Source organism: Cebidichthys violaceus, unplaced genomic scaffold (genome assembly GCF_023349555.1).
Source record: "Cebidichthys violaceus isolate CVI_PGR_0920_01 unplaced genomic scaffold, fCebVio1.0.p SCAF_8, whole genome shotgun sequence".
Classification (NCBI taxonomy): domain Eukaryota; kingdom Metazoa; phylum Chordata; class Actinopteri; order Perciformes; family Stichaeidae; genus Cebidichthys; species Cebidichthys violaceus.
This window is the reverse complement of record NW_027176964.1, coordinates 8,184,316-8,199,179: the sequence shown is the minus strand read 5'-3', so window position 1 is coordinate 8,199,179 and position 14,864 is coordinate 8,184,316. Positions and strand designations below refer to the sequence as shown.

At 39.7% G+C, this 14,864-nt stretch overlaps 3 protein-coding genes across 4 annotated transcripts; 1 reads left to right on the top strand and 2 right to left on the bottom strand.

The window, feature by feature from the left end:
• Positions 1–498: 498 nt before the first annotated feature.
• On the bottom strand, positions 499–2,787 carry hes6 (hes family bHLH transcription factor 6). Its single transcript, XM_068738054.1, has 4 exons — positions 2,162–2,787; positions 1,979–2,065; positions 1,761–1,842; positions 499–1,450 (listed from the first exon to the last, which is right to left on the bottom strand). The coding sequence occupies exons 1-4, from the start codon at positions 2,234–2,236 to the stop codon at positions 1,029–1,031; spliced, it is 666 nt and encodes a 221-aa protein (XP_068594155.1). The 5' UTR covers positions 2,237–2,787; the 3' UTR covers positions 499–1,028.
• A 1,315-nt stretch (positions 2,788–4,102) lies between these two features.
• itm2cb (integral membrane protein 2Cb) lies at positions 4,103–9,062 on the top strand. 2 transcript variants are annotated; one of them, XM_068738053.1, is made up of 6 exons: positions 4,103–4,318; positions 6,364–6,501; positions 6,648–6,836; positions 6,940–7,050; positions 7,201–7,351; positions 7,867–9,062. In XM_068738053.1, exons 1-6 carry the CDS (start codon positions 4,232–4,234, stop codon positions 7,956–7,958), a joined length of 768 nt encoding a protein of 255 aa, XP_068594154.1. In that variant the 5' UTR covers positions 4,103–4,231; the 3' UTR covers positions 7,959–9,062. The 2 variants fall into 2 exon arrangements, with proteins under 2 accessions (XP_068594154.1, XP_068594153.1); XM_068738052.1 differs by having other exon boundaries at positions 6,645–6,836.
• A 1,128-nt stretch (positions 9,063–10,190) lies between these two features.
• Positions 10,191–13,867, bottom strand: LOC137892815 (G-protein coupled receptor 55). The gene is made up of 3 exons (XM_068738202.1): positions 13,824–13,867; positions 12,206–12,956; positions 10,191–11,348 (listed from the first exon to the last, which is right to left on the bottom strand). The coding sequence occupies exons 1-3, from the start codon at positions 13,826–13,828 to the stop codon at positions 11,142–11,144; spliced, it is 963 nt and encodes a 320-aa protein (XP_068594303.1). The 5' UTR covers positions 13,829–13,867; the 3' UTR covers positions 10,191–11,141.
• Positions 13,868–14,864: the final 997 nt, after the last annotated feature.

The following is a 14,864-nucleotide window of genomic DNA, read 5'->3' as shown; positions in this document are numbered from 1 at the left end:
ACACAGGCTTTCGAAGAGCCTGCAAATTTGTATGGGACTACTAGGATGGTGTGTACAGAGTTTAACAGTATATTATTAGTAATTGTATACATTTTTTAAAAGCCCCATATTCAGTGCATTACAGTACAACACAATGGGAAAGTGATAACCTGACAGTGGTGGCTTTGTTAGTCAAGAGACCTGCAGTTCCATGACTGGCGAGTTATTTGTTGCCATGTCATTTTAAAACTTACATCAAAAAGCTGAAGTCAAGTGGAGTTATAAAACCCATTTGTCAACTCCTCAACTAGGCCTATATAAGGAGTGAGTGAATTACTCATTTCACACCTCACAAATGCCTACGATGTGCTAAGGGCTCTTGGAGAGAGAGAGAGCACTCAAATGGCCCACAATTGCAGAGTAATAACTAACATCTTGAAAACAGCAGTGGGTGGGTGTATAGTGGGATCCTTGTGTGTGAAATGTGGCATTTATTTCCTAGAATCAGAACAAATGCAATTCAAAAGCCAAAAAGATATTTATTAAAAAGTTTTAACTTAGGCAAATCAGATGAGGTAGCCTACTAAAAGTCATTGGACACTTATAAATACAAAGTTAAAGACATCCTAAATACAAAATAATTTACACACAACTAACAATGCATTGCTAGTGGGACAGCTACCTTCTATACAGACCATTCATATTCAACAAGTAAATATTTACATTATGCATTTACCCCTTCACTGAAGGCAGGCCCATATAAGGCCAATACACTTCCAAATGAAGACCCTACAAGTCTCTGACTTCTGACAAACAGATTCAATTACATACTTTATTTATTAAATACATTTTTAGCTTTATTGTAGTCCCCCCTCCCCCCACACTTAATACACAAAGAGCTTCTCAGATGCCTTTCAACAAGTTTCAAAGTTGTCATCTCAGCAGTGTTATTGTCATGTACTGAGGCCTAACCCACAAAACATCCTAATACAATGCATTAAATCATCTAGTGTAGTTATAAACATGCTATTTATCTTGTTTGACGTGATCTACCACGGTCTCCACATGGACTTGGAGTAAGCTAAGGAAGGCAAGCCCAACACATCCTGGCAGTCGCCCTCCTCTGAAGAAGAAACATGACTATGCTCCGAGTACGTCTCATCCAGGTCGGAGCAGAGGTCGTCGGTGGAGGTGGTGGAGGGGGCCGGGGACACCAGAGCTGCGTACATGCCCTCAGACAGGGACCAAGTGCTGTTAGTGCCGGGGCACTCTGCCACCGTGTCCGGCAGCAACGCCCGGAGGCTGTCTTCGTCGTTCATGGGCATGCTCTCCAGGAGGTGGTTCAACAGCTCCGCGGCTACTGTTGGGTCAATTCCCGGGCAGCTGGACACGAAAGTGTGCACGTCGTGCATACACTGGATGTAGCCCGCAGCGAAACGCTCACATGCCTCCCGGTTCACGGCATCCACTTCTGTATAAAGATGAAGTAAAACATGAGTTAGCTCAGGAGTTAGCTAAGCTACATTTTCCAAAGGACAGTTACAACCGTAGGCCTTCTGATTGGCTGAGCCGCGGTTGAAGATGCACACGCGCACCTGTGGTCGCAGCAGTTAATTAGGAGATTAATGCGCTAACCGTCATAAATTAACGTTGTATTGTTCGGCTGAATGACGCCATGTAAGTTAAATTTAGGTTAATATGTGCTTGTGAAAAGTTAAATATATAATGAACAGTTGTTTAATGGCGTACTCTCAAGTAAACGTAAATAACACAATGTATACCTTGAGCCCGGTTTTGCAGGACGCCCTCCACCCGTTTCACTGTCATCTCCAGCACTTCGGCATTCTCCATCTTTGATTGTAACTGCAGCGGGTGAAAAAAAAGCGTAAGTAACCAGCGCTGGCGACACAAGCTAGCTAAACTAACACCAATGTAGTTATTTTTAAAGAACACAACACAAAGCAGGGGCCTAAAATATACGCATAGTAGCCTAACTTACGTCTGCATTCGCCATGAGAACTCTGAGTTCTTGTAAACTTTCATTGATGCGAGCCCTCCTTTTCTTTTCCACCAGAGGTTTCCTCATCTGCCAAAAACAATAACGACAATGGAGTTACTTTGTCAGTTATCAGCCGAGTCCAAACAGGCCTCTGTGGTATTTAATGCCCACATAAGCCCTCACCTTTCTGTCAGATTTGATGCCACTGCATTCATCACCTCCGTCCGCTTCGTTTGTGTCGTTACGGATGGGGGCCATGTTGTTAAAAGTTTAACCCAGGCGCTGCCAGAAACCAACTGGGTTGGAGGTCGGCGTGTAATCCAAAGAGCCGTTACAGCTCGTCAATAGGACAGATGGCCGGGCGATCCCAGCGGCCAACAAAGCTTGCAGAAAGACTGGGCTACTCAATGCTGCTCCGAGGGGGCCTGTGCTCGGTATATATGACGGTTCATTTACATATGAATGGGTCAACTGGCTAAGACGAGAGCGAGACACATCCAGGGCGCGCAAGGCTCGTACCCGCTATTCACCAGTGGTCACGTCAGCTTTTGTCCCCAACTTCAGTCTGAACCTCACGTTACATGAAGATTAAAGACGTGGACTCTTAATCAGAGATGGGTTCACGACAGATGATCTTCTTTTAGCTGAAACAAATGAGATATGACCAATCAATGGAAATAAAAAGCATTTATCTTAGATAGAAATGCATGACAACAACCATTGTGTGTGCTCTGAAATTAAATTATAACCAGTCCTTCACATGTAGGTCATTTCAGTGTATCAAGCTCCTTTTTGCCAAAACAACAAACACCATTAACTTCTTAGTGTTAATATTCTCAAGCACCCTATTTTAATGTGTGACACCACTATCTATCTGCTAATTGTCACTTTGCATCATTAGTCAGCTGGATGTCATGCTTGATTGTGAGCCATCAGTGCACGAGGACTAGTGCTCTGTAGAAATAAATTAAATAATGTGAATTGGACGGGATGAGCCATTTGTGAAGTAAGCTTAAGATCCTTTAGCTTCTCAAAATGAATAAGCAGCCTGAAACAGTGCTGTCACAAAAAAAGAGATCATCCCTGTATTTGAACGTTTTCATTGTCGGTTCTGGTATAATTAAAGTTAGTAATGCTTTTCAACTCAAACACATTATTTAGGTTGTGAATCATATGAACACACTCTCGTGGCTATTCACATATAGAGACAAGAGCTGTGTGCAGGTCTGCGAATTTGAATGTGTTGTGCAAGGGTAGATATGCACTATTACACGATGTTATGTTTGCAGTGATCCACTGTTACAGCTTTGTTATTGCTGCAGTACACAGCTGGTAGTCTGGCTGCTCGGTGTTAATATTGTGGCCGTCGTAAGTTTATACCTGCTTAGAAATATAATAATTACATCTGATGATTTGACCATGACATTTTTATTCCTGAAATTCATCTTTAGCTAAGAATTTGTAAAATATTTGTTTTTATTAAACTAATACCACATGCAGTGAAATGTCAAATTTGCTTTAGGTCCTCTTACAGGTTAATACTATATTCACTGCTCAAATTACATTATATTATACTATAATTTATAAACTATACATTTAATACTCAAACTTAAGGTATGCATTGTACTATAGTACACATTGTACAGTACACAGTGTACTGTATTGTTAAACACTGTTTGCAGTACATGCCTTGCTAATGCCCATGTGCAAACGATTATTATTAACATTATTATAATTATCAGTGTTAGTGACATGGAGCTAACTTTATTGCAGTCTGGTAGCTGGCTGAGAGTTTGAAACAACCCTACATTTCCGGATGATAGTGTTGAGAACAAGACATGCAGCTTTAAATAAAATACGGAAAGCACTACCATATCGGGCACTTGCCTTCAGAATAAGGGCACAACGTAGTCTAATATCAGCAAACAGGAGATGAAAATAATGTATTTTCATCCAAAAAAGCTTCGAACATTCAATTATGTTGACGTGTTTACCAAAGAGTCCACAAACAGCGTATTTCGTGTTAAATGTAATTTTGTAGCCAGATGTGAACTCTTATTTTGACAGCACCGAGGCGTCTTTTCCTCCAGACCCACACAGTGCTTGTTCGTCAGAGAATACGCTCTTCTGAGGTCACTGATCCCCGGGGGCGAGACTGGTCCGCCGCTATATAATCTTACCGGCTCGGTGGATGAAACCAGCGCACTGAGATCAGCTAACGAGATAAAGCAAACATACACTGACCAAACAAACATGGTGAAGATCACTTTCCAGCCAGTTACGGCGCAGAAGCCTGAAAAAGAGATCGATGAAGACAAGATCATTATACCTCAGGCTCACGTGAGTTTGCACTCTTTGTTTTTTTTGTTTTGTGTTGTTGCATTTGTCTTGTGTCTCAGTATAGCTTTAGTACACATTTTGCATATGTAATAGCTAAGTAGATTAACGCTAAATTTGTTTAAGCTGTATTGTTTGATTTGCCTGGTCATGCATCGTTATGCCACTCGTTGGGATTTGATTTTAATGGTAATTCGTGACCTATTTGATTATGCATTCAAAAATGTATTCAAAAGCCAGGATTTCCTTACAATATTATGTTGCAGCTAGGTTTTTTTAATGCTACTGAATGGTTGAAAATCACAACATGTAGTGCAGTTTTTTTACATTACTATTTCTGACAGAAACAAAGCTTAATGCACTGTAACGTCATAATAACAATGAAAAAGACCCATCATAGAAGATCATACCAGCCTGGGGATGTTGACATTTCGTCATCTTGTTTGGCCACCGCGAGGACACACTGCAGATAGCTGCCCTGTAATTGTGCCTTCAAGAGAATATCACACAAGTAATCTAAATGGTTCATACTTACATGTAATATAAGTCTAAGTATGCAAATATGTTAAAGTGAAACCGTCTCTTTTGTCAGAATAGGCGGTAGGCGTGCAAATAGCCTCAGTTTCTGTCGACATGAGTAAACAACAGAACTGTAGTAGAATCACTGCACCAGTTAGTGGCGTCACGAGACGTTATACCACGTGGATCCTGCAGGTTGCGCCTGAGAGACAGATGAGCCTGTGATTAAGAGTGGGAATCCAGGATGACTGTGTGTTGTATATAAACGGTGCACATGATCAGAAGGCTTAGGTTTTTATGTATCAAAATTGGCATTATAAATAATCAGGAGTTAAATATTATCAAAAAAAATTGGCAAAAAATACCAGTTTGTTCAAAGGGATTCCTGTATCCTATGAGTAAGATCTGGATCTGAGTTAATTTGAAGGGGGGTTCAGAGAGGAACTGATCTCATTGTGTTACAATAGCAACTGATTCCCTGCATCGTATCTGCAACATGGCATATCCCAAATCTTTAGCTCTCAGGCTCAAAGTCTCAAACAGGGCTTAGCCGGTATTACACCATTTTGAACCAAATTAAACAAACTGCTTTAATAAAGTAGATAGATCGATATATAGTTTATTGTGCATGCTGTCTTGATTTTTTACATAAGTATTGAATTGGCCTGATCATGTTATCTCCCAGTTGGGATTGTAGAATGACTTAAACCTAAATGAAATGTCTGGGCTTGTCACAATAAGTCCTCTTCTTCTTGGCCTCCTTTCTGGACTACCTCCCAGGAGTTAAACATAATTAGATATCTGGCACACAATGGATGCTTGTCTAAGCCCCCTTATTTTTTCCCATCACACTGTACACAATGAATACAACTTGATGACGCATCCATCGCTTCTGCACACACAATTTTTCACCTGTTTGCTACGTCAACAGAAGAATAAGCCATGATCTAACAGGCTGTATGGGTTCTGATTGGCTGCGACAGTAGGCTAGGCGTCAGAGCCAATGTGTGTAGATCTATTAATGTGTCCGCCTCCGCTGAGGGACTCCTCCACGCAATTCCTCTCGCTTTGACTCCCTCTGAGGGCGCTAAGGAACTAACAAATATGGAGCGTGGAAGTAGGCCTCCAAGAATAGACCCAGACGGCCACGTGCCAGCATCTTCGTCAGAGCCTGGCATAATCTGTCCTCCCTGCTTCCGCTCTCCATAGCAACAGTAGTAGGGAGAGGCAGCAGACTGTGGGTGGGCATCTGGTACGTTTCATTCAGTACGTCCTACGTCTGTCAGATCTCCTCTCCTTACTCTGACGACTTTGCAACCACTTCCTGTCACAATTAACATCTGTTACGTTTTCATCATAAAAACGGAAAAGCCGACATGTTCTGTGCATCATTTTGCACCTTATGTTGTGAAAGCTTTGGGGTCCTATTAAATTCCACGTAATACCATCATGTCAAAAGATACAGGTTAAGTTTACACATCTCTTGGCAAACTAGCTGACTTTTAACCAAACTGCTCTTCTCTTCACAGGGGCAGCTGGTTCTTCCTGTCAGGCACAAAAAACCTTTTCCAACGGGCCTCTGCTGCCTCACCTTTGGCCTGGTGGTCTTCATGTCAGGACTGGTGCTGTCCTCTATCTATGTCTATCGCTACTACTTTATACCTCAGGTCAGTTCATTCTGGATCCCTTCTCTTAGATCGTATCCTGAACCCAGTGGCACAGACTGTTTAATGAACACGAATATTTAAAAAAGATACAACCTCAAGTAGAAACTGTCACATGCTAATTCAGCTCTATTGCGCCCCATCAGCAGATTCCAGAAGACAGCTTGTTCCACTGCCGGGTTGTCTACGAGGACTCCGTGTATGCTCCTCTGAGGGGCCGACAGGAACTCGAGGAGAATGTTGGCATTTACCTTGACGATAACTACGAGCAGATCAGTGTACCTGTGCCACACTTTGGAGGCAGTGACCCTGCTGATATCATCCACGACTTTCAGAGGGTAGGTCAATGCCTCCGTATGTTCACTGGTTTGCTGTCATTGCATTTTCTTGTTAGTGTTTCATTATAGCTGAGGTTGTAACCTTTTTTTAAATTGATTTCAGGGCCTCACAGCTTATTACGACATTGCTTTGGACAAATGCTACATCACTGAGCTCAACACAACCTTGGTGATGCCTCCACGGAACCTGTGGGAGCTGCTCGTCAACGTTAAGGTGAGGCACACTCTACGTCCTCTGCTGATGTGAATCTGTTGTAAAAGCATCGTTTGGAGATGAACGACAGCATATTGCCATCTTCCGGTGTGCAGTGTTCTTCCCACAGACCGAACAACTGAGTGATTCATTTGTGTTTCTTTGCCACAGAGAGGGACGTACCTTCCTCAGACTTACATCATCCAGGAGGAGATGATGGTGACGGGGAGGGTGAGGAACATGAGGCAGCTGGGCCCGTTCATCCACAGACTCTGCTATGGCAAAGAAACCTACCGCCTCAGACGCCGCAGTCAGCACAGACGTGAGTGCTCACATCCACTTCCTTTTTCCAATCAAATCAATAAAGGCAGTATGAAATGCTAAATGACGAGGGATGGGTCACTTCTGCTAATTTATCACCCTCTTTCACACCAACACTAGTAAGTGATAAGTAATGTGACCAAGCAGAAAACAAGTACAACCAAAACCAAATAGGGGCTTCCTAGTGTACATTTCAGACATTGTATCTCTAACAGCCTGGCAGCCTGATTATCAAGTCAGTGTGCGTATGTGGGCGCAGCCGGGGAACTTCCTGCTAAGTGAGTCACTGGTAGTGCAGCGGACACATCCACACACTATGGAGGAGGTAGTGATGCGCCTCAGTGATATCTGCCTTTGATTGGTGTGAGAGATATGATGCAACAAGCTTCCCCTCAGTACATATAAGGATGCGATTTGTGGGGAACACGCGTAGGCTTTTAGCACTAGAAATAATATTACTACTGCAAACCTGCATTACTGAGCAGTGATCTAAATGTGTCTTCTTTTCTATTCCAGGTATTGAGAGGCGCGAGACAAAGAGGTGCCACAGCATTCGTCACTTCGAGAACACGTTTGTGGTTGAGACCGTCATCTGCGACAGGTTCTAAATCTGAAGCGGAAACAACAGCCATCCAACTCTGAAACCATACCTCTTGAATTCTTTAGGCTTTTAACTGCACTTTAAGAGCAACTGTCTGTCCAACAGTTTTACTTTTTGTTTCTCTTCTCAAGTTGGAAATGCTCTTTTTTTGTTCATGTACGATGTTAATGTCTTTTTTTATTCACAGTCTGATGTTATAAATGTGTTTGGATATATCTGTAGCTTGTCAAGCACTGCATAAGAAGTTTAATTTGTGTCAGTTTGTTACATTTACATCAGATTAAGACTTGATTTAGATTTATTTTGGAAATGTCCTTATTGTTATTTAGTAACCCAGTGCACTGTGGGTGATGGTATGGATATTTTTTAAGCTGCTTGCATGGTGCACTCATGTTAATATCTGTTTGTTGGTTGTTGTTTTTTTATTTAGTTTTGAATGTCATGAAATGGCGAAACATACCTCATGTACTTTAGACGTTTCTTTGTTGGTTTGTATCATTAATGAAGGGTGTATATAACTTTGATTGTTCCTAAGCAATATATACTGTAAATTGATTTTCTTCTGGATCTCATATTGTTACATGCATAGATTTTTATCTGAAATCAACTTGTTTTGTCTCTTTATTTCCTTTGGTATCACACTTTCCTACTCCTTGGATATAATGGCTTTAGACTGTAATTAGTAGCAGTGCTTTAGAGGGACAGAAGGAACCAAAGTCTGCTGTCAGAGATGCTATGCTTCGTGTTAAGGATATATGAAATATTTAGAAAGAGTGCTTTTTCCTTTAGATCACTTACTGTAGATGATATCAAAAGCTAAAACTCCGTCCTGCTCTTCCTCCTCTTCACTTGGATTCTGCCTGTTGTCTTTTGCTCTCGCCGGTTCCCAATCCATCTTATTCTGGCATTATAATCTCTACAATCTTAATTTGTCCAAATTCTAAAAAAACATTGGGGCGTCTTTCTCATGTAAAACTTGGAGCAAGTAAGTCTCTGTTGAGAGAGATCTGTGACATGTGGTCATATGTCATTGTCCTGGATACTTTATTTCATTGTACAGTCGATTTTTCTTGTAATATCTTGCTGCTTTAAGAATAAATTATCAAACTTTTGTGTGTATTGGATGTTAATCAGAAACAGTGTCAGTAAATCATACACATCATGAATATGAAAATGATAGGGTAGAGTAGTTGTTGATTGTGTGATTATTTCAACGTGTGCAGCTTGTAGTAAGGCATCTAGTCTTTATACAGTATCGTAATATAAAATATCACAGCTGCAGACACAATGTAACAAACTCAAAGCCCCGATCAGTTCAGTTCCTGTTGGGCATGCTGCATGTATTTAAGCTTTATTTCACTCAAAAATGGAAGAGGAAGATTTGGTTTCAATATATGCCATGCAGATAAATGTGAAAAGCTGAGTAAAGCAATAATTTCTGTTGTTTTCTTCAACAGCTGCACTGATAAATATTTATATCATTATTTTCTTGTCTGGGCTTTATTTTTCAGACCATTTGCACTGAAGAACAGAAAGCGAGCATATCAAGAATCTCCATGGCTTCATGAAAACTAATTTCACTTTAGGAAAACAACAGAAACAGAAATGAAAACAGAAACAAAACTGAATTGAGCACAGACAAATAACAGAGAAAGTCAACAAAGAGGAGGCTTGTGCGAAAGTATCGAGACACAAGTGATGCAAGTAAACCAAAACATCACAATATCATAAAATAAAAAAGTTTTATACGATTAAAAACTACATTAATACACACTAAAATCCCCTAATCGAGACTTATGAAAAACCTTCCACTGTTGCCACAAGGTAACTCTGACATTCACATCAATCAAATGTTCTCGTAAACATACTAATATCACAACAGTACACAGGTCAGGCTATTAATAGCTGGCTTTTGACAATTTTAATTATATTATTGCACATTTGAAGTTACATTGTAAAAAATGTAATTAAAAAAACTAATAAAAAGTGCATATTTCTATTCATATATATTCACATATGTCATCATGACAAATAGCATGTCCTATTATATGTATATTGTGTATTATATTATATTTATATATATCTATATATATATCTATATATTTATATAGATATATATATATATATCTATATATATATATTTATATAGATATATATATATAGATATATATATATTTATATATTTATATATATATATAGATATATATAGATATATATATATATAGTTGATAAGGTCGAGATAAATTTGAAATCTATACAAGCAGAAAATGTTTGTCACTCAGCCTCCGGCTTTATTTACATAACAAATGTACAGGATTAACACACAAATGTAACTTCTCTCCACACCAAATACAAAACAAATAAAAACGTCAGAATTCCCAGAATGCATGAGTTAAATACATTTGTCATGCTATATTCCCGGTTTTCTTAGTAATCACTGATAGATGGAGTTACTTGTCAGTAATATTTCTTAAAATGTGATTAAGAACCAACCTATACCATAGTAATAAAATGTTTTATGTATCAGTTTAAGTTGATAAAAAAATCTGTTGTCAATAAGCTATTATTTACAACTAATTATCAATTAATAATAATCATATTCATGTGTTTTCAGATCTCAACTGGTTGGTGTCTTGATATTAGGTAAGTGAATATTTGAATTAATATTTAAATTAATTATGTAAGTTACATTATTTACTTACTACTTGCTTCAGTTTTGATCTTTTACTTTTTATTTAAATAGATATTGAACCACATTGGTCCAAAGTTGATCCGTTCTAACTGGTTGGCGCCTTTGACTTGACTTCTTGAGCGTCTACAGCGGATTACAAAGCTCTGCAATGATTTTACTGCTTTGAAATGAACCGTACCCCACATCAGTTAATCAGTATGCAGGAATGGATGACATGAAGCCATCTCACAATCTCCTACAGTTTGGGTGTCAGGGCTCTCTGAGGTTACAGAGGCATCAACACGGGCTTCCTGTCCCTGGACCAAATCTCAAGCACTGTGGTTAAATGAGATTGCACTCAGACCCGTTACTCTTAATGCATGCCACGCTTCATCCATCAGCTACTGGAAACAATACCGTCTCTTTTTCACTTTCAATACCGTGCTAAAATACATGAAGCCAGACCTCCAGTCCTCTGAGTACAAATATAATGCTTTACTTTAATAGTCAAGTGTGTGTTCAGACCTCTGAAGTGCTGAAGGTGGCTCTTCTTTGGCCGATCATTGATACCCTGAAGGTATGTTTGGGGCTCCTCACCTCATGAGCGATGAAGTAGTAGCACAGAGCGTCCAGACAGCAGGTGATGTTGGACAAGCACAACGCTGTCTGTATGAACAGGCTGATCCTGGTCTTGTTGCCGCAGTCTTGAATCACTCCTTGATGTACCTGGAACCATGTGACGGGTCACACATAGAGGACAGAGAAACATTAGTCGGCCATTCTGCCTAATTTTACAATAACACTAGAGGCTGCCCAGCAGTGTGGTTGTGCAGGTTCTTATCAGGCTTTTTGAAGACCATCTCTTTGTGCCAGGTCAACGTCAGTGATGAGCGTGAATATTCTTTTATTCATCTATTTATGTCTTTACTCCAGGATCTTTTAAAAATTATATACAGCCTTATATATTTTGAAATATAATGTTTAATACTAAAATTAAATGAACAGTGCATTATGTGCTTCACCACTTGTTAAATTACTGCTTTCTTTGCTTCCATACACATATTTTTAAACATTTAAATTAAAAAAATAAGACTTACTCACTTAAGAAATGTCTCCCAAAATGATATAATAGTATAACCGTAAGCGTATTGGTTTGTCATCTCTCTAACCAAACCAGGCAAAAAAATAATAACACCAACAAACAGTCCTGATTTCATTAGTCACATTAAGCTCAGTTTAAAAACAAAAGAGGAAGCAGAACTTCTAACTCCAATGTTACAGCTTTTATACATTGCCGGGGCGGCATGCTCTTTATTGCATGTTCATGCATGTGAGTGTGCCCCACTGGCTAAAGCATGGACAAGAAGTTGTTAAAGTAGTACGAAAAAAGGAAATATCAACGTCTACATTGCAACTGTTCTAAACCCCATTTGCTGATGAAGATTATGTGATTAACGTTTCCAGAACAGCTACTAAATAAGGTGAGATTGTCTTCTCATTTATCTGTTACCTACTTTAACCTGTTTCATTATTTTCACTTTAGAGCTCAGTTTGCTTTAAAATGAACTTGCAGTCTCTCTCACCAGGAACTGCAGGAGGATGGCCAGGTGGCTGGGGCTGAAAGGAAGCAGGAAGGCACTCAGGCTGCTGTAGATGATCTTCACACAGGCACGGCTCTGGGCGCTGTGCTGGCCAGACCGCTGAAGCGCCCAGATGGTCTGGACCGAACAGTAAACCACCACCAACGCAGGCACCAGGAACCCAAACACCAGCAGGCAGATGATGAGCGGAGGGCTCCAGCCTTTCTCTGAAAACTCGTGGAAGCAGTGGAAGTCCGTCTGCTGGGCCTCCCTGAAGCGATAGGTGGTCGAAGAGACCGTTGCCAGCACCAGCACCCAGACCCCGATGCAGGTCCCCAGGGCCACTTTGGGCGAACGCAGTTGCTTGGCTTTGAACGGGTGGCAGATGGCCACCCATCGGTCCACAGCTATACACATGATGGTGTAGATGCTGCCATACGTCCCACCAAAATACAGGCTTTCCAAGACCGAACAGAGAGGTTGGAGGTAGGCAGGCCAGAGGTGATGAGTGGCGTTCATTTTGAAGGGAAGAGGAAAGAGGAGGAGCAGGTCCATCAGAGCCAAGCTGGTCATGTAGATAGTGGACTCTGTCCATTTACGCAGAAAGACACAGAACACCAAGAGCGCTGCAACATTGAGGATGGAACCAAAGAGGAAGATGGGGATGTAGATGGCCAGCTCCAAATATCTCATCAGGTGGTCCACCACTTCAAGCGAACAGTTGCTTGTCATGGTGTCGTTGTTGCTGCTGCTGCTGCAAGGGAAATAGTTTGATTTGATTTTCAAAGTGAATCTGTATTTCCTGTCATTACTTTTTGTTCCCACACAGAAAAATATATACACCACTGCACCAAGCCATGAGAAACCTCGATGTGTGGGTTCAGAAGCAGTGAACTTGTTTCTGTATCTGCTTTCAGATGTAAAGGACAAAGTCACCAAGAAAAAGTTGATCATATTAGTTTCATTCACAGTATTTTCAATGTAAGTTTAGATTAAAAGTAATAAGTCAAGTATTGTTTGAAATGCATTGGTGAATTATTTACACTTTTAAATATGAATGAATACAGCTTGATTTTTGACATTTTTAATGCACTTGCCTTTAATCAAACACAAATAAAGAGTACCGTAATGATCTGAGGCCTTAGTGATTTATTTATCACTAAAAAGTTATTTATTTATTTATTTTATTTAATACAAAGTCTTTGGTCTGCAGTTGTCACTGGAGGAAACCATTACTACTCTGATGAGTGAAAAATGGTTTTACAGAGAAAAATAAAAAAAAGTGGCGGTGTATTTAGAAGAAAATAGAAAATCATCCACCAGATCAACCATATGTTACTCACATAGATAGCGTTGGCAGACGTAGACAGTATGTTGTTGGCCTTTTTGCTAATTAGATCAATGTTGTTCCAACTAATATTACGTCTAAAATATTTTGCAATTCCTTTATACGTATTCCTTACTTACTGTATATCTTCGGATTTTAGAATATTAACAATGAAAGTCTGGCTTGTAATTAAAATAATTAAACAAAATGCTATTGTGCTAACATTTAAATGCAACACTAACCGAACACTTTCTTATGTACATTGTGCAGTGGAAAATCTTGTTGCTCTCTTACCTCATGGATGCCAGTCTTTCAGTGGAACATTCAGAGTGTCTGACTGTCTGCTTAATGCCAGACACACTTCTGCTTTCTCTACCTTTGTTGTTTCATCACCACTTCCTGAGTCATGCCAAACGTTATGCTTTTGTCTTTAGATGTGTATTATAGCCATTTAAAATCAGGGCAGAGGTCAGCCTGTCCAGCTACTTTTTTATGCATTTTAAAGAAATGTGCAGACATGATTACAAGATTACATTTGTCATCACAGCGTTGGTAGGTTTCACAGCACTTCTCACTGGTTTCAACAGACAACAGCACATCACTCTCCATTGGCTCCCCTGTTTGTTTATTTTTATTTTTATTTGTTTATTTGTTTAAGTTATTATAAGAAAATACAATAACTAGAGCTGAAACGATGAATTGTTGCCTTTTCTCTGTTTTCATTTTAAACTGAGTATCATTTTGTTTGAACTGCTTTTTACAAAGACAACTTTATTAATTGATTACTCAAAAAATAAGCCTCAATGCGGTGAAATAATAGTTGCAGCCCAAATAATAATATAAAAACAAAAACTGCTCTGGGAGACTATGCTTAGCCACAGCGGTGGTTTCTAGTCTAAATGCCAACATCAGCATGCTAACATGCTCACAATGACAGTGCTAACATGCTGATGTTTAGCAGGTACAATGTTTACCGTGTTGACCATTGTTGTCTACCTCATGCCAGGATTGTGCTATTGTATTTCCTCAGACTGGAATTTCCATCACGATATAAAAATGAAGGCCTATTGTTTGTGATTGTTCACTGCGTCTCGTGAATGTAAGCACTAAACTTCATGTTCTTCATGTTCATGCTGACGATCACAGTCTCTTGAAGCTGAGACATGTATGAAGAGAAGGCCTGGACACTGTGACTTTGTGTCCTTGTACATATTGACCTTCTACTTTTTAGGTCAAAGACTAGTTTGATTATAGTTAGTTTCCATCTCTTCATCATAAATAAATCTAGCAGTGATCATCGTCATAAAGCATGATGACTCCAGTACTGTGATTTAT